The 20,547-nt window shown below is 34.2% G+C and overlaps 1 protein-coding gene and 2 long non-coding RNA genes across 3 annotated transcripts; 2 read left to right on the top strand and 1 right to left on the bottom strand.

Annotated features, from left to right (window-relative positions):
• The first annotated feature begins 932 nt into the window (after window positions 1-932).
• Window positions 933-3,046, top strand: LOC144422100 (uncharacterized). Its single transcript, XR_013475147.1, has 2 exons — window positions 933-1,364; window positions 1,650-3,046. It is a non-coding gene; the product is annotated as an uncharacterized LOC144422100 (long non-coding RNA).
• A 1,080-nt stretch (window positions 3,047-4,126) lies between these two features.
• Window positions 4,127-5,998, top strand: LOC144422196 (uncharacterized). Its single transcript, XR_013475191.1, has 3 exons — window positions 4,127-4,342; window positions 4,862-4,933; window positions 5,022-5,998. It is a non-coding gene; the product is annotated as an uncharacterized LOC144422196 (long non-coding RNA).
• A 9,399-nt stretch (window positions 5,999-15,397) lies between these two features.
• On the bottom strand, window positions 15,398-20,344 carry LOC120326956 (uncharacterized). The gene is made up of 4 exons (XM_039393314.2): window positions 20,202-20,344; window positions 18,536-19,863; window positions 16,589-16,749; window positions 15,398-16,257 (listed from the first exon to the last, which is right to left on the bottom strand). The coding sequence occupies exons 1-4, from the start codon at window positions 20,327-20,329 to the stop codon at window positions 16,159-16,161; spliced, it is 1,716 nt and encodes a 571-aa protein (XP_039249248.2). The 5' UTR covers window positions 20,330-20,344; the 3' UTR covers window positions 15,398-16,158.
• Between the last annotated feature and the right edge of the window lie 203 nt (window positions 20,345-20,547).

The raw sequence follows: 20,547 nt of genomic DNA, 5'->3' as shown, positions 1-20,547 counted from the left end.
CGACTTCCTTGTTTATTGCCGTACCGGTAACAATGATCAATCAGCAAAAAGCCTATGATGACGTTAAAATACAAATTCATGAAGTCGCGCAGATAAATATTCAAGCATAGTTGTGAACATTGCCTCGTTTTCGTTAGCTATTAGTATCTGTAAGCGGCACGTGGTTTAATGTTTTGAATAAAGCTGATAGTTTTGCACATGTGAGCCAGTTTGTAAGCACTAACTCTCCAAAACACTCTCAAAAGGCGTTTGAAATTTTGCCCTGATAAAGTGGAGGGAGAAGTTTTCAGTGGTCATGAATCGGCGAAACGTCCACGAGAGGTCGACTTGTGTGTAGTAGTGTAGAGACTAGACCAGGTAGGGTTACCAACTATGAAAAGTTTCAATAAAGGACAATCAATAAATCAACAATCAATCAATAGATTGTCGTCATCATTTATTTTGTAACTTGCAAAAAAGGAAAAATATAAAACAATGAAATAAAAATTATAAACAAGCTAAAAAGATATTAAAACAATCTTCATGTGTTTTTGGACACGTAGTGGACATAATAGGCCGCGAGCCGAGGACATTTATCTTTCAGTTTCGTAGCGCACATCAGGTAACTACCTGAAAATGATTTTAAAATGTTCCTTAGAAATTTAGTAACAAATATTGCCTTGTTCCCACTTCCAAAAGTTGCACGTTTTACAGAAAAGACGCTTTTACTACAATAAATATGTGTTACCATCTGTCCTATTTTCTCTGCTTTTCCGGTATCATGGGCCAATGAACGCAGACTTCTGCACGACGTAACAGTCAAGTTAGTCAGCTGTAGGTGGATCCCCAGTGGTCGGATGAATATCAGATGTACTACAACTGCTCGCTTTTGCGTTGAGTAGCCTTTCCATAGTTTTTTTCAGTTACCGGTAATATTAGTTCAGTTATTCTAAGGAGGTGTTGAAAAGTATGGGTAAGATATTAAACACTTGTATATCCTTACCATAAATAGCAATATTAGTTGAGCACTAGCTCATAAGACGTTGTTAAATAGGTACGGAGCGGTAACTCCAAGGAAGGCTAGACCTAGAATAATATGTCACAAACAACGATATTTTCTGGCTTGCATGAAATGTTTATGATTAATTTAATGACTCTTCTTGACTATTCAGCAGACTTATGCTACTATATAGGCCACAGCATATTTGGAAATATAAATGAATGGCTGTTTCTGTAATGCACGATTGTGTGAAAGAGAAGAAATTATTCAATTTCACTAATGTCGGTTGGTCTAAATCTAAATTCATAGAGTCGACAAGAACCTGGGAAGCAATGATAAGTTATGCCGGAGTGGAAAGAAAGGTAGCATTGGAAACGATTGAGAGGTGAGAAATCAAGTTGTAGACAAACAGTTGATGTTTTGAAATATAGTCTATAGTCCATACTCATACTGTCATAGGACATTTCAGACTGTGATATATCAAATTTTAGTGTAGATATAGTCTAGTAATGGTATGCAAACACTGCTGGACTGTAGTACATGCAATGAGCATATATACGCTCATTTAGTACATCAGATAAAATGCATTATGTATTCAAGGTATTAGTTAGTGTTTAGGGGTATTTTTAAACTCATGCTGCTCCAAATATTATTTTCTTCCTCATTTTAGATACTGTACTACAAAAGGAAACGGCAATGTAAGACCAATCCGACCTAACGCAGGCTCTGATCCCTGCTGCTATCAGTGCTATAAAATGGATTAAACAAGAAGTCTTGAAGCTTAAAGGTATATGAGAATCATAATAGTTGCAAACAGCTTAGATGGGCTATTTATATTGAAATACTTTAGCACTTTTTTGCAATTGGAACTGCCTATCAAATTCATGTTGGAGACTTCATTGAGATTTTCAATTCATTTTTTTCCCTCGACTATGAAGATCTTTTGAGGTTAACGAGGCATTAATAAATAAAGCTGAGGAATTTGAAGAGGATATGAAGAATGTAAATGATACCAGGGCACGTCTATTTAACACTGTCAAACATAAGGATTATACTCTCCACCCAACAATGATTCACTGAAGAAGCATGTGGCCCTCAAATCAGTTCTTGAGTTGGCAAACTGCAAGTGTAAAAAAAATAGTCAAAATAATTTATGAAAGTGTGCCAAAATCAACTTAAATTGCACAGATTTTTGTTTTTGTATTGACTGCAAAAATCACAGTACACTTATAGAGGAAAAGTCGATTTTTGAGATAGTGGATTTCGAAAACAATTCAGAAGAAAGTGAATTAGATATTACAGTTGATTTAATAAGTATCATTTATTTGTTGTTTTTTCGGACATTTGTTAGTGTCGTAGTCCTGTTTCTAGAAATATTATTGCCTTTGTTCAAATACATAACCACATAAACTAAAGAAAAGATTAATTGTAAATTGTAATATTTCTGTTCACTATTTTATGTACATATTGTACATTCATTTAATTTTCTTGACTTTTGCTGTAAATTTCTAAGTGAGAAATAACTGATTTATTTGTGTTTTCGTGCTCACGATGTTAATTTGTGACTTCATTGCTTAAAAATAAATACGTTTGATAGCCTCTATAAAATGGATGTAGCTTTTTATGCTGTTTTTGTTGTAAACTGCTTGTGGTTATTACATAAAATTTATTCGCAAATGTGAATCAGCGTTGTTGGTGTCGCTGCTTTCGAGCTCACTTCCAACTCCTGTCACACAATTAAAGTATTTTTTGTTGTTGGTTACATGTTTGCCATATTTTTCGTAATCTACCTAATAAATTATGATTGACTGAGGAAGTCCGATTTTGGTCAGGCAAAACATTACAGGAATACATTTGTGTTAGTGTGCTGTAGGGCTCTCGAATTGCATAGTTCTTATGTATGTGTTGTGAACTTATGGTTATTGAATTTCCGGGAACCTCTTATATTCAATTTCGCACCAGGATTGTGGAACAAGCTGTAATGCGTTCATTATGTTCGTTTTCACACAAAACTGAAGAATTTATTTAGTTACGGTACCAGATGTGCGCTACGAAACTCATTTTCTGGGCGTTTTCATGGCTTCGTCTCGCGGCCCATATCCGTGGTAAGGATCTACAAGTGTTTAATAACTTACTTATACATTTTTCAACAACGTCTTAGCATAACTTAACTAATAATAACTAAACAGGGCTATGGAAAGCCTGCCCGACTCAGCGCAAGGTCGAGCAGTAATAACTAATATTCATCCGCTCGCTAACAGCTGGTTTAATTCAATTGTTACGTCATGCAGAAGTCATTGTTCCATGCCGAAAATGTAGAGAATATAGGACAGATCGTAGCACATATTTCTTGTAGTAAAAGCGTCTTTTCCGTAAAACGTGCAACTTTTGGAAGTGGGAACAAGGCAATATTTGTTACTAAATTTTTAAGGAACATTTTAAAATCATTTTCAGGTAGTTACCTGATGTGCGCTACGAAACTCACTTTCTAGGCGTTTTTCAGGGCCTCGGCTCGCGGCCTATAACGATCGTTTCAATATTATGTTGTTGTTGTTGTTCTTGTTCTTGTTCTTTAACACGTTTTTAAAAAGTCGCTTTTCTCTTCGAATACTGGACCAATTGCTTTGAAATTTTCAGTGGTTGAAGATAAAATTTTTCTCCAGAAGGCTATTATTTTTTTTTTCGCTATGACGTCATCAAAATTATTGCCATTGGGTGGCGCTACGTGTCCATATATTTGAGCATAGCTCTCTTGTTTATTTAATGTTTATTTATGATTAAAAGCTTGCAAATATATAAACGGAGGCAAATTTTTAAAAACCGAACAATATCAAACACAGTAGTGACAGTACATAGATGCTAAAAAGGACAAGGACCGAAAAGCTTAATTAAAGGATTGTTCTTTGAAATAAAGGACGGTTGGCGACCATAAGACCAGGGCTACTCTACTTCGGATTCGAACCGCACCTAATCCTTTATCTAAAAATATCAGCCCCACTTTTGAAGTTTCCCTTTGACTTTTATAGTTTTAAATAGCACGTTGAAGGATGCCGAAATACAATTTCTGGAAAGACCGGACCCGAATAATTTTGAAGTTTGTATGCGGATGTTCGGTGAAAATAGTTTAGTCATTTAGTGGACCCAATGACATTAAACAACATGATGCGCAACTCCGGCATTTTTGGCCGAAGATCGTATCCGATAGCACGCTCCAATGCACATACTTGACGAGACGAAAACGAGCGAATGTGTGCTGCTTTCAAGGCATAGCACGAATGGTGTTCGTGCCTGCTTTGACAGTTGTTGTCGATTTTAATGATATATTGGAAAATTGAAGATAAAAAGAAATCGGAAAAAAGTAAGGTAAATACTATTGTTGTATATCACACTCGGGCATCGCACTGTTAAGTACATGTGGGAAAGCCAGCTTTTGTCAAATACTACGAAGGTATTAAATCAGTACGGTACGTAGTTGCCCATTTGCCGAAATTGCTTATTTACTTACCCCTTATGGTTTCAAATAGTTCATACACCTCCATTTCGATTTTTTTTTAATCAGTGAGGATATATACTCATTGCTGTAACATACTATTGCTCATTCACTTTTATTTGCGTATTGAATCTAAGGGTTAACAAGTTCATCTAACATTTCACTCATACCGGTCTATATTGTATAGTCTGATCTCTCAAGTATTTGGAGCCACCGATGCTTGTAATTTTCTGACTAAACCCCTTTTATTAGTTGGTTTATATACCAAATTCAGTAAAACATTTTTTACATAAAACATGAGATATTGGATTTAATAGCTTTTCCAATCTAAATCATATAGACTGCTTTATTTATTCTTAACGAAAATTATTGAATCTCCTCTCTTTCTTCAGATGTGAAAGTTTTGGAAAAACCTGTCTAAGCATTGTGGGACTCCTACAGCACAAGAGGCAATAGCAAAAATAGTAAGTATATCAATCAAGAAATTAAGCCGACATAAAGCAAAACTTTTAACTATTCGTCCAACCTCAATTTCCTAATATTTATTCACAGGACAACTGTAGCAGAAGGGGATATTTCAGAAGTCTGGCGACATATCAGTGACAGTGTGATTCCAAGAAATACAATCAGAATACTCCATAAATGTTTGCAATAGAAGAACAACCTATGAAGACATGCAAAGACATTTGAACCTCCGGTAGAGTTGTGTATGGCCCCTACATCCCGCAGGGCTTGAGGAAAATAACTAAAAATTTCGAAGCGTAAGATTGCATAAGCGGTCTTCTTTGTAAAAAGGCACAAAACATGCCAGACATACTTAAAACAGCTTTGGAAAATGAGGATTATGGGTCACTCACTACACCTGTGTTATATTTGATTCATCAACTTTTGGTAGTACTAAAGAATAAATTCATGAAAGGGTATAATCATGATTCATGATAAAATACTGTTATATATTTTGGACAACTTCAATCTAGACCAGGGATATCAAACTCGCGGCCTCAGAGAACTTCCAGTGAGGCCCTCGAACGCTTAACAATAATTGTAATAGTATTTTGGAGTTTTTTTTTTTATCTAAGTGTAATAGATTTTTCAACCTTTTTAAAGTGAAATTGAATATTCACACAGAAAGCAATTTACTGAAAGTAGTTTTGGAAAATTAATTTTTTTTTGTTCACATTTTGACCCAATTAAGAATACACATCAAGCTAGCAAAAGAATACTTGAATAAAACACTTGAGTGAATAAATTAAACGCAAAGTACATGAAGAAGGTGGCATTTTCGAAGAAAATGGGAGTTGCAATATTTCTGCATTTCACAAAATTTTGAAGCACATTGTTTAATTTGTCATATTTCCATCAGTACAATGAAAAACACATTAAGCTCAGCAGTCAATATGACAATTTTGAAGACCAACTTCGAACAGAAAATTTCCATGTGTTTGTATATTAATATAAATATACAACGACTTAGTTACTAAAAATCAATATCAATAATAATTCAAGCAATCCTATGCTATGCAATGTGGCGCGAATGTCTTGTCGAAAATATCTGTCATTTGTTTTTCTACTGATCTATTCATGAAATGATAAAAGTAACTTTTTTGCATTACTGGAATTAATTAAACATTCGCAAAGTTCCAGATTAACCCATGATCATGTGACCTCGTTAGTTAGAGTTGGTACCATAAAATCATTTCAGCCTGGCCTTAGTATGCTGGTGACACAAAGAGATACCAAACGTCAGGACAAATGTAATTAAAAAAACATTGAGTTTATACTGTAGTATTTTTGTTAATTTTGAGTCCATATATTTAGATTAAGTCATTTTTAGTGTATGTATTATTCTTTCCTTATCCAAAGCTTGTTCAAAAATGATTTTGATGGTTGTATAAAGAATTTTATGATTTTTTGTAATAAATACAGTAACTTGCAATAATAGTGGAATGCAAATATTAATATGTAATTGCATTTGAAATTAAAGAAAATAATAAAATTTAATCAACTGTTTAGTTGCATCACAATATATGTCACAAACTAAAACTTTCTGAAAAACATATCTTTCAAGTATACATTATCAAAAAGTGTTTTCGGCCCTTTTTACAATTTCCAAAATGCAATGCGGCTCTCGAAAACCCATGCGTTTGACACCACTGATCTATTCTAGACAATTCAAGCATTGCTTTGGGAAATAATATCACTTCAATTAAATTGAAAAAAATCTCGCTACATAAATACAAAATCGTTGCTATCATAAAGGTAAACCAATTCAGCCACTCGGAATATATTGGCCTTCACAAAGCAATGGAGGCAAAATTGAGAGTTCGTGAGCTATGAACTTTTGTTCTTTTCTTTGTCTTGAACTTTTCATACTACACAGCCCCTATTAATTTTTTTTTAATTTTAATTACCATGTGATGGTCATACATATCTTTAACTTGTATTTTCTCTCATGATGTATTATCTCAATGTGTCAAACCGTAGTAGTATATATTTACGGTCAAACTTTTAATTAGTGTGCATATTTTGCTTCCAGAAGACATAAATGTACAGTATTGTCTTGTTTAGTACCTCGGCTTGGAGTATTGACAAGAAAAAGGTGCCCGTAAAACTCTTTGTTATAATCAGAATTCACAATTAATAGGAATCATAAACATCCAACATTCAATGAGAATTATATGCCAAATCCCTCAGAATAAATTTGTCTTCTAAAATCGGAGGAAGGAAAAACATATAGGTAGTTTCCATTCATACAAGTCTTTCAAAAAGACTTACTCGAGCCAAACTAAATGAGCATCGTCAGATGATCGGTAAGGCTGCAAGTTGAATCAGCCCTGCAACCTCCCGCATAGAAGATATTAATTAGTGGGCTATGAACTAAATTCCTACATTTAGACACAAACCTATCTACGAGGCATTATGTACCAGCAATGTTACCTACGGTTAACTAAATATGTAATTATGTCTAATAAATTAACCTACTAAAGCAAATTCGATAGGTGCAAACTAGTGTTATGGAATTGTATCACAGCACCGTTAAGAGAAGTAAAAACAATTTTGCTGTTTTGTATGACACTCTCTTTAAATGAAATTTCAATGTTTAAGCGCAAACATCAAAATTACTAACTTTGAACTTTGCCATTATCTGCAAAATGTTCCACAAAATCTTTACGCTATCGCGTTTGTAATCTTCTCTGATACCAAAAAAACGTCTATGATGTCCAGATTTACTCTTTACAGCTTGTCTGCCATTCCGCTTTCCAAGTGAGCAAAACTTCTTAGATATAGAGATTATTTTCTTTCGTTACAGGCGCAAAAAGGCAGCCACTACACGTAAAGAAGACGCCGGGTAGCAAAAGCGAGCGGAAAACGGTCGCGAAAGGCGACGAGAAATATGTGCATTGGAGCGCATCATGAAACACAATCTTTCGCATGTAGTCTTATGGAGTGACGTCAGAGTTGCCTATCATGTTGTTTAATGTCATTGGTGGACCATAGCGTATTGTCAGTTTCTTTGAAATTACTGTTTTCTCAAAATATACATGCGACCAGGGGTGGGATTCAGCTGGTTCGCACCGGTTCTATAGAACCGTCTCACGGAATTTTATGAGCTCAGCGAACCGGTTAGCATTACTGGTTACTGTCAATGTTCTGTTTGTATCAGAACCGACTGAAAAATATGACTTTTGTGAAAGAACCGACTGACAAAAAATTTGAATCTCACCACTGCATGCGACTGCTATTAAACGGCAATTATAACTCAACGTATTTAAGCATGTTGCCGCCCGTTTTCAGTCACTGCAATTTAGCTAAAACTGACCCACATGAGTAAGTTTAGATGCAAATATATAGAAAGTAGGTAGTATGGGTATCTAATCTGGCACAGGAGACAAAATCACACAATAAAAACGAATCTGTCTGAATTTTATTGGGGGCTTTATAAAAATTGTTTTATTAGTCGCGACCAGCATAAAAATGCAATTTTTAGACTTAAGCCTGGGGGAACATATAAATTTCCGTCTATATATATCGAAGTGGGAAACATATAAATTTCTGTCTATATCGAAGTCTTCAGTAAGAACCGAAATTTCAAGTGGAACATAATAGGATTTGCAAAGTTGACAAAGTCAGTTACAAATTTGATATGGGATCGAAATTTAGAGTCTGATTTTTTTGACTAACAGCCCGAATTGTACATCAATTGCATTAAAATGAAGTTATGAAATGATATGATCTGGTTCTCACACAACACATCCACATGCTAGCGCTCGTGATTTAAAGAAAACAATCCAATGAAACCATACATAACGTCATGGAGACAAAACCGACACATGAAAGAATGAAAATTTATGATAAGTTGTGTGGCAATAATATTAATGTAAGATTGAAAATTGTTTTAAATATTTCATGTACCCATCTTTATTTAATAACACATTATGACCTGCAGTCTTTGTGGTTAGTCGCGAGTAGGGCTAGTAAATTCGAATCGAATAGTAAATTATTCGAATCGGTTGAGAGCAAATTTTCGAATCGCCGCCATCTTGTTTCACTCTTTCCGCCAATGGTGGAGGTAAATTTTTCAATTTTTTTTTCATTGAAGCCATATTTTTTCAACACGATTCAGAAATATGACCTTTTTCTGTATTGAGGTATTGATGAGAACGTGTTTTTTCATTGTCAGGAATGTATTCTATGTTTCCAGTAATTTATGTGTCTGGAGGACCTAAAATAATAAGAAAGTTACATACAATTTCATACTTTTCGAGTATTCGAGATTCGATTCGATTCGAAAAAATTATTCGATTCGATTCTGAAATCATCAGAAATTCGAAAATGCCTAGCCCTAGTCGCGAGTCATCCGAGTTTCGAGTCCAAAGTCAGGCCGAATCACAAAACTCGCGTCACTAATGTTCCGAGCCACAAGTCGAAGCCCGAGTCAGGTTATATAACACACTGGTGTCAGGATTTTACACATATTAAGAGTACCGTCTTTACCAGAGTGGTTTTAGTCCTAACTTTGGTATCTGACAGTTGAAATGGAAGTTGAAAAACTTCTTTTAACCTGGAGATATAGAAAACTATCCAGACTCGACCACCCTGACTGTTTTTTATAGCTTTAATTTCTCACTATCTGCCATATTCCGTACTCGGACTGTTGAAGCCAGATGTAAATTGCACATTGCTTCCTACTGTTGAAATATGTAAGACGTTTTGATTTTTTTCCGTAGATACCGTAGGCTAAAAATAACTTGGTTAATTTTTCAATGTGTTAAATTTCGAAAACGAAAGAACTTAATTTGTTGTCTGTAGTGGGGAATAGGCCTACGTATTTTTAAACCTCGTGTATAATATGATATAATATATCACGTAGTATATATGTCTAACGATTTTCTTATTCGAGAAATTACGACCAAATAGAAAGAAACATAAATAAAACACAACGGTCGTTTGTGCGTCGTTTCAACTTGTTATTAAATGTTAATGAATAATGTCATAAATCTCTCAAAATACAACATCTTTAACACGATAAGATCATGTTGATGACCCATGCTTACACATTTTACACCAAATAAATTTATTTATATTTTATTATTTATTTGTATTTAATTTTATGAAATATTATTTTTCATCAAAATATTATTTTCCTTAATTCATTTGTGCTCGATTCACACGTACATGGCAAACGCTTACTAAAAACCACTCGTCTTGTCCTTCACAAATAGGCACTCATAATGTTGCAGTCAACTGCCCAAAATTCGCAGCTAAATCAAATTTTGCCGAAGATTGTAAAAATAAGAAGTAAGTCCAATTGATTTGTAAGATTTTCACACTATAAGCCAGTCAGTAGTTTATTTTATTCCAAACCGAAAATACACATTGGACAAACATAATTAAGAAAGATAAAAAATGCATTTCAGTGTGAAAGGAGACGCGATAAACCAGAGATGGTTAACTAGCAGCGTCACCTATATTAAAAAGTTTATAAGACAATTTTACAAAATTCAGATAACCGTTGTTTACCCAGAACGAGACTAAATACAATATCTTTATTACAATAAGTTATTTGACCAATCATAAATTTCTCGCTACGTGGGGCCACGATGATATCTACAAATTACGGAAGAAATAATTGACAGTAATGTAATTACATGCAATGAAATACTTACTTTTGTCAACAGAGCTAGACTATATGTTCCATTGTTACATAAAAATATACATAAAGTCAGGCATAGTTCAAAGGAATTTAATTTGTGAGTATTTGTATATCAATAGAATGGTATGCTGAATTAATTACAGTAAGTATAAAACAACCGGAACTCTTCATAAATTGACAATTTCGGGAATGAGGTCAGACTACTCTGATTCTCCACGATTATTCCGACTTTATTGACACTCTATGCAACGCATACACCAAAATTTGAAGAATAATTTTTATTTGAATAAGTGGAAATAGAAAAATAACGCCAGTGACGTTTTCTTTCTCGACCTATGATAGTTGTAATAGTTCAAACACTTTCCATGCATACTGATACATATTACTGGACAAAGCTCAAAGAATATTTCCAATTGATTGACGTTCTGAGCAATGAAATGAACCATTCACGATAATAAAAAAATGGGAAATATGTAAAAATTGTTAACTGCTCTGTATAACGCTTGCACAGGGCATCACTCGTCAGTGACTATAGCACTCGTCACCAGCGAGTCGTCACTAGCACTTAGTCCTATGCAATTTGCCATGATACTTTAAGTATGAATAACATGAAATGTTAATAATGGGTGTAACCAGGAGCGTGCCAAACTTTTCTGCTGCCCAGGGCGAGTTTCTAATAATGATGCCTTTATTTCTAACTTCGAAAATACTTCGGGAAATGAACAAATTATAGATGTTGTTATACATGGAAATGATTAAATTAAAGGTCAAGTTAGAGTGAAATGCATGTAATATTAATTAAATCATCAAACTAAGCAACAAAATGAATAAGATCAAGTTTAGTTATCTGCTACCCCAACAACGTGCAGCCCAGGGCTGCTGCCCCTATCGCCTTCCTCTAGGTCCGTCCCTGTTTGTAACTCAAACCACACTTGGTAATGAAAACAATTTAGTTTTTTCTGATTGGACCAAACATTGAATTTGAACAATTTTTTTTTTAAACAATTATTTATAGTATACTTTATTTGGATTTGTTAAATAATGGGATTTCATTGGACAGCAATGATTGGTTAATTATATGTTGCTTTGGATTGCGCGCATTGAGAAAATATACAATAACGAGCCGCAAGGAATGTAAAATAATCAATATATTTTAATATATATACCATTCTTCACAATGAAGGCATTTTATTTCGGTTAAGCTAATTCCGTAAACTTGTTGAAATAACGTCAATAAAGATATGTTTACTAACAAATGGATAAATGAGAAAGGTTGATAACAACATGAGAAAACAACATGAAATTAATATTTCTTAAGTGCCTGATCTCGAACGTAATCAATCACTGCTCGCAAATTTGGCTCAGCAGCTGGACAATTTTGTTTCATTTGGTTGGTTGTGTACTTTACCTGACCACCTACGAGTGATTAAGTCGCTCATTCGTTGAATTGTTTCGTTATGCGATTGTCATTAACACAATATGGTATTATTAATATTCTCAGGTAGGTCGATTTGATGGGCAAACAAATTTCGGTATTAGATTGCGGCGTAATCCAAGAAATGTTTGCCTGAAACCAATTAATTCGTCAGGTCCGGTAAACACGAAGCTATCACACGTTCCGTTTAGTTGAACGTGCTTCGAGCAGGTTGAGACTCGAATATTAAAAAGGCCGGTCACCGACGCAATGAGTAGCCTCCTTTAAAATCGCAATTAATCTCGTTGGAAAACTGATTACCGCACCTGTTGTACGTAACTGTAGAACGCTACCTTTCAGGAATCTTTATACGCATACAAATCATTAATGTGGGATAAATATATCTCATCTGAGTTGACTTTTCGAAAGCCACGCTTGGGATAGAAAAAACTTTTTTATTAATTAAAAGGGTGGTACTTCGGAGTTTCGTCCAATAACAAAGCTATTTGTTGATTTTGTGACATCTAATGTACTCGGCGACTTGTTTCAGTGAATCCAATAACTAGAGCGCTAAAAATATTCAACATACAAATGAGATAAGAATGGAATGATTGTGATTTTTCGTTTTTTTGTGTGAAATTCAGTCTTAACAAATATTGTTTCGTGTTTTTTTTGTGGAAGACAAATTTGTTAGCATTTATTTAATTACCTGTTAAAGCATACAATATTATTTCTATGGTAACGAGTTAGCCCTAATATAACCAAGTTTCATAATCGTCATGAGAAAAACTAGACTCAAAATTTTTAACTTTCTGCAAACACAACCTAAAACACACACCTTTCTTTTACTCCCATTCCTTAGCATGTTATACACAGGGTGACGACTCAAAAAAGCCCAGGTCATTTTGAACATATCGTCACGCTAATAACCAAATTGCGTAAGTCATTTTTAGCAGTTTTGAGAAAAACGTTCTAATGATATTGTTATGCCATTGAGAGTCAATAATTTGCCATGGTTCAATTTTTTGATCCGGATTTAAGTTAATTTGTATGACGCAGTTATATGACGTCATAATGGCGCGCTGTGACATTATTTTTTATGTTTAAAAATATATATTTCATCAATATAACACGTTCTGCACACCCACCGAAATAAGACTAAGATTAAATATAAAGAATAAAACAGCAATTCACTCAATATAAAAGCCAACCAAGGTGAATTGGACTCGAACAGTGAATATCACAAGTCTCTTCCTATGCTGTAGTATAAATTCAAATTATACGCGCTAAGCTAAAACCCGAGATGCAAAAAAATCTAAAATACTTCGCCGAGGTTATTTTGTCTTTGTGATGTCACAATAGTCCTGCGGTAACAATGATAATTCATTATGACGAAACAATTGCACAAATCTCTATTTTTATGGGTGTCAGAATTCCAAAAATAAAATCTGAGTTAACAGACAGGTGCGCAGCATTACATAAATACCTATTTTATAAAAAACTCAAAATCCCAAAAAATGACTTACGCAATTCGGGTATTAGCGTGACGATATTCTAAAAAGAACTTAACTATTGTGCAAACCGTCTAAGATTACTGAATATTTTGGGAGCGATCATACACAAACAGAAGATTGAGTGTTTTCTTCAATTTCATGAAAGTAATTAAGAAAGTTGTTGGTTCTGATTTTAGGTTGCTCGCTCTGTATATTTGTTTTTGAAATGTTTATAACACATCTGGTTGATAATTAATCCTCAAGATAATGCTGGACAAGAATGGTACTGATATAATATTTATTTCAATAAATGTATTTTTAACGTCACCTACAGATTTGGAACTTGAAATATAACTTGTTTTAACATAAAATAGCGCAAAACTCTCCGCAACTGAAAATGAGGATTTTGTTTCTAAGTTTATGCCGATAAAGAGAGTATACTCTTAATTGAAATCATCTTGTAACTGAAATTATCATTGCATTTTTATATCATGATGAACAGAAGTGCAAATACAATTTGACAGCTCAGTGGAAATTCATAAAAAAAATCATTTTTTTCAATTCGATTCTGTAGATCCTAACATCAAAAACTTTAATACGCTTAATTACTGATTCATAACTTGGGGCGCAATGGATTATAATCACACTCTCACTCCGCTAAAATATAAAATGAATGATAAAAAATGTGCAAATGTCTAGTTTACTTAAAAGTTGTAATTTTTTTTCTTTTAGCCAGGTATATTGTGCGATTCAAAGAGTGGCAACCATTCTAGTGAAAATTGAGAAAGTTCTAATTTGATAAACTAGCATTTCTGATATCTCCAATTATTGATTTTGAGCCTTCAAAATCATGAATACAATATCTATAAATATATTTATTATGACAAATAGTTATCCTGCTCATGTTAATTAATAAAATGAGATTTCGAATTCAGTTTTGTCTCGCAAATAAATCGGATATCCATTGAAAAATATTAATATTTGAACTAACAATGGATTTACTGTTGTAAAAACAGAATGTTTGAATGTTGAGATGAACAATTGTCGTAATAATAAATGTTGCAATAAAAATAAAATATATCTAAACTAGTAGAAACATTTTTGACCCTCAATGCAGAAACTTAATATAAAAATATAGCCCGCAGTGATCAAATAAAGCAGGCCACTGCTATCATCTATCGCGCATTTTTGATAGGTAGAAATGAAGTCTGGTTCTTCACACGGGCATACTCCCGTTAGGTATGCGCTAATTTAATAGCATATTATATTTATTTCTATTTTATTATCAACAATTTATAAGATAGTAGTTCCTCTGTATTCTTTGAAGAACTATCTTCAAGCCTAATATTTTTCTAATTATCAAATTTAAGTTGCTTGTGTAATATGTAAGGATTGTTATAAGAATCTTGATCCCCAGAACGACCTATAAATTAAATTATAAGTGTTCTTTAGTATCTTTTGAAGATCATTTTATTTTTATTTTATAGATATATATTCCAAAATAGGGTTTCGTCAGATAACAGGACAAATTGAGAATTGAAGTTAACAAATCAATCATATCACCTGAATATTGAAGCAAAACTATCAAGATGTTGTTGGCTATTAAACTATTAAACGAGATTTGAATCAGTGGGGTTGCACATATAAAATTTGGAGGTTGCTTAACTCAGACAATTTAAGCAAACCGTGTTCGTTGTTTATTTGTGCTATAATCAGAGGGAGGGCACTTTGCCGATGAGACGGTGTTTTAAATACACCTTCGACATTTTCACAGTTAGGTTGAAAATATTTGGAACGATGATCACACCCGATATTGTACGCAGTTTTTCTAATCAACACCTATCCCATCACTTATTTAATCATCAAGTTCATTCAATAGACTGTGTATTTTGAAGATATCAATAGACATAAAAGTAAAGACAAAATAGATCAATATAAAATAAATACATCCAGTAAAGACGAACCAAATAAAAAATTAACGTGAACAAACACGTAAATTATACCGTTGAACCCACAAGAAAGCGAATTTGTCGACATGATTTTACTATTTCACAGAGAAATGAGCCGAATGCAAGTATTAAAATTCCACATATGAGTTCAAAAAGTGCGAATGAATTTATTTCTCAAACAACTATATAACTTCAAATGAGTAAATGAATTGATATTACTATATATCAACAAAAACGTCACTACAGTGGATAATTGTAACGCAAATCAAACCGTGTTGCGTGTTGCAGAACGTGAATTAGAATTCTACACTTAAATTTCAGTATATCAGTTGCCGGATAACAGTTTGCCCTGCTTTAGGGCTTGCAGGAAATAGTTTATGTCCAGACGTCGACTACTGTTATCTGGTATTTGCTAGACAGTGTCTAATGTTTTGTTTGACAATATATCAGAAAATTTCCACAATTTTTGTTTTTATGTGATAGAGTGTCCCAGTTTATATTTTTATTATCGAAGTGTTGATTTCTAACTTGCGTGTACTACGTTGATCAACACTGAACACCAAGAAGCGAAGTTTGACGACATCTGTTTTTCGTCGCCAGATCGACTTTTCCAGTATCAGACGCAGCAGCGTATTTTTGTGACCTCTTTGAGCGTGATGAGAAATTTTTTAAACCACATTCACGCTTCACTGCTGGATGTGGACGACTGTTGTCCTTCCTCGCGTTCCTTTTTACTTCTTTTCCATTTCATTCGACGGTTTTGAAACCAAATTTTCACCTGCAATTAGCGAAAATTATAAGTTATTTTTATCAATCAATTACCAAACGACAATGAAATTATATAAAAAGATTATTTTTTTAGAAATGAAAACGCATGAAGATTATCTTGAAAACCAACGTTTCATTCATAAATGTTGTATAATTGCAATTGCAAAATTTTTAACCCAAATAATATAAATTTAGCTAGTCTCGTAGGAGACAAAACGAATCAATTACGAAATCTAATCGTGAATTGTTAATTTTTTCCGAATCAATTGACTAAAGAAAATTCTACTTTTTTGTTAGTTATTTAAAGAATTACACACTAAATTAAACTAAACAACACAAACCTGTGTTTCCGTGAGACAAAGATTTGTAGCAACTTCAAATCTTTTCGGTCTTGATAGGTACTTGTTCAATTTAAATTGACGTTCCAGTTCAAGTAGTTGTTGAGATGTGAACGCAGTTCGAGGCCGACGAGATTTGCTCAGAAGGCTGGGATGAAGTTGTTCTGAACAAATAAAATAAAATGCTAGTCGGAATTTAAAGACAAAATTATTGAACTGACCAGACAAAATCGTGTTGTACATGAAACGTTGTCGGGTATTTTCCATAACCTCAGCGACAGGTTAAATACCAACAGCGAATACTATGCTAGAGGATCAAGGTTCGCATTTTTCGTAATGAAGCTGTTTTATTCGAATTGATGAACGGCCATTGTTTTTATCCACATCGATGTTTGCAAAATTTACCTGCCGATTTGTGATTCGTTTGCTATATCGTGTTTACATCATGCGATAATATTTTGTAATTTATTTTCATCCGAAACACTGTTTTGAGTGTTCCTGTTTATTTTCCAGAAAAATTAACAGACTGGATCCCATCTTGATCCCATTTACAATGCCACGTTTATCTATTACTTCGATATATAAATAAATAATCTAGATTTCTGTTGACATATAACATAATTTTTGCGATAACATCGTTTTTTGTAGATAATATTTTACGAGATTTACTCTCATTAATCAGCTATTACGACAATAAATTGGTTTAAGTCAAACACCTCGGAAATGGAAACATATGGCACCACAATTATTTTGAAACAAGAGTCGGAAATGTTAGGATAATATTATTTACTGACAACCCATTACTGATATGAAATATTTTGTTTTAAAATCGTCTCAGTAGAAAATTGATCAAAATTCCGATGATGAATTCATCGATAGTCGGCAATATTACGTGATGTGCAGTGCCATGAATGATGAGATCTAGTCCTTTTTGATAACCATTCACCCTGATTATATTCGGCGTTGGACGGAACAGTTTTGCAAATTTCGATCTATTTGGGATTTCGGTATGTTACGGTACTTCAATATCAAGTCATTTATTTTCAATCGCGCCTTGATTTCGGGGTTAATCTAGTAACAAACGGTAAGCGTGCCGACGTATAGTCTTTATACACTCAGCCAATTCTTATCTTTCGCTCGTTCTTGCAAAGTGCAAGCTTTATCAGATGAAAACTTTTCAAAGCAGCGAAACATTGTACGAAATAAACCGACTGTGAATAAACTATTGATATTTGAATGAGCTTTTAACGGGAGTATGAATGCGTCTAATTAGGCTTATTTTATTGTTGTTTTGACGCTTGATATCTTCCTATCTTTTTAACGGCCAATTAGCAGATGGTTCGCACGTGGAGCGTCGGTAAAGAATTTACCAATCTAGCACGCTGGGTCCAACAGACCATATGGCGAATGGTCAGTGAAAACATATTTATAGTTAATATTTTGTTTAACAAAAAAAAACGTTTGTTTTGGCAATAAAGATTAATGAATAAATTTTAACGTAGTTCGTATTTCCAAATTACAATAGTCGGGATATTTTAAGACAGAATGTCCATGCGAACAAACTTAAAAACACAAACTAAAATATATTTGATACGCTAAGCATACGTTATATATTATTATCAGACCAATGTCGCTATTGAATTCGTGTGAAATTTGGCTCTACTTTAAAAAAATAAGTTTAGTTGGCATGTCACAAATATATACTTTTTTATGTGTAATATAACTAAGTCAATTCGAAAACAAATGCTTCTTCAAACTAATTGCTGGATATGTATTATATAAAGCCCTTTAATTTGTTATAAATGAACCAAAAAAACAAAATTATATCAAATTTTGATATAATATTATCTATGCCCTCAAAATGCTTTGGAGGCGATGCTTGAAATTAATTAGGTTCATCCTAACATTTATAGAGCTTATAAATAAAGTATAATTATATAAAATATTTACCTGCATATCCTGTTAGCCCACGAAGCATTGAACCGTTGCGAATCAGTTCTAGAGCTGCTTGTTGATTGGGAATGTGATCAAAAAGTCCTGGATGGATCAAGCCGAAATGAGGATGATATTGAGATTGCATCGCCATGTGTTGGGGAACAGAGTGCCTTTGAAAGAGTCCTCCATGAGCCAGAGCGATTGGGTGGACAGGGTGCGGCGCGGCGACTTGAGGGCGATGAATTTTATCCCTGGATGCTTCTGTATTATCAGCGGGTGATTTTCGTTCTACATCAACGGGAAAATGGGAACCGTTTTCTCCTCTGACTGCAGCTAACATTGCAACCATTGCAAGTGGGTTCATTTGATATGGGTTGCAGTTTGGGTAAATCCCCATACTGGTTGGATTTTTTGAATGCCACAGATGATCTCCTAGTACGCGGTGGTCAGATATAGATTCGCGACTGCTGTCCTGGTTACGAAAAGCTTCTGGATCCGGTTTTGGAATTCCGTTGATATTGCTTGTTCTTTTATCGGTAGGTGACAAAGATCTTCTTCCACTGGACGATGAAAAAGAACCAGTAGAATGTAGACTTTCGTTGTCGTGGATATCTGGATCATTTACAACATCAATCGCCGGACTTCTCGCGATGCGACTTTCGTTTCTTGACCCTTCAAATGGTTGTGGATGATGCCTTTTTGTTACCACGTCGTGTCCTATCAATCTTGAATGCGGATGCAAGAAAGACGACTTATTGGACCGGGAATCTTTTTTAGCATCGGACGACAGCAATGCATCAATTCTGAAATTAGAACCCTTGGAACTGATAGAAGATGAACTGTCATCACTGAGCCGATTAGAAGAGTTATTTTCTACCGAATGTCTTCTATATAGAGAGGAATCATTCTCTGGAGAAGATTTTGAAGCAAAATTCACCGATGCTGAACCTAATCTAGATGGAGACAATGACGTGGTTACTGACGACGTACTACTGGACGGCGAAGTGGCAAAAAAATCCCGCTGGATCAAACTTGGGTGCTTGATCATTAACGACGAAATCATCAAACGTCCAGCTTCTGTTTCATTTTCCGCCATCTTTTCATCAGCTTTTAAATTTAAAGTTGGGTTTACAAAAGGTGCAGTGGGCATCTTCAGAATTCTGTCGTCTGCGTCAGAATTTTCCTCTTCTTTCATATCATCATGTTGTGAAACGCTCCCGGCAAGATAACGCGACTGGATCGCGCTGACTGCTAATGGATGTGTATTGCTTGCACTCAGCATCATTGCTGCTAAATATACAACTCGAAACTCGAAAAGTAAAATGGCGGACGCTATACTATCACTGCAAAAATAGAAAAAGAAACACATATTATTTATATCGTATTTTTAGTGTGACACAATTGTGATTTTTTTGCATTATTCACTCACTCTATTTTGCAGGTAAAAATACCTTTTATATAAACATTTCTTAAGTATCAAAAATTGATATTTACTACAATATATATACATGATTTAACACAATAAAATTATCAAAACTGCGTTTGCTAATATTTTACATAGAATTGTTACTATACTTTGTACATTACAACACTATTACAATAAACTGCTATATTTGGCTGTGAATGTCTTACAAAGTATATTTACGCAATCACTCATTTATATATGAATTTACTGCCATACCAGTAACCATGCTGTATATCGACTACGTGAGTGACTGAATACAACTGTTCCAATACAGAAATAGTATCCCTATATATCGGTCGAGAAAAAATTTCCGGTGACGAATATGATCGCTGGAAGATATCCATCCGTTAATATCGACTAATAAAAACAAAGGAAGGTAATATGGAGGAACAAAAACGAGAGAATGGAAGACCTCGACATCTCCCGTGGCGCAAGCAATCTCTGCTGGACGCCGAGAGAAGCAAGCAAACTTCACGGCCCCTTGCGAAAATGGCCGATGCAGATAGAGAAGAGACTCATCAAAAAATAACAGGAAGATGATTACCAAGGAAATCCCTCTTCT

Source organism: Styela clava, chromosome 4 (assembly GCF_964204865.1).
Source record: "Styela clava chromosome 4, kaStyClav1.hap1.2, whole genome shotgun sequence".
In the NCBI taxonomy this organism is placed as follows: Eukaryota; Metazoa; Chordata; class Ascidiacea; order Stolidobranchia; family Styelidae; genus Styela; species Styela clava.
Note: the sequence above shows the minus strand (reverse complement) of the source record. Positions and strands in the feature narration are given on the sequence as shown.

Bases quoted from the DNA above. Each gene is read 5' to 3' on its own strand.
- LOC120326956 (XM_039393314.2), bottom strand. From the start codon at position 20,329: ATGGATATCTTCCAGCGATCATATTCGTCACCGGAAATTTTTTCTCGA. The intron at 19,864-20,201 runs GTATGGCAGTAA...CTATTTTTGCAG, and splicing joins GATATACAGCATGGTTACTG to TGATAGTATAGCGTCCGCCA. The intron at 16,258-16,588 runs GTTTGTGTTGTT...CGCTAATTGCAG, and splicing joins TTTGTCTCACGGAAACACAG to GTGAAAATTTGGTTTCAAAA.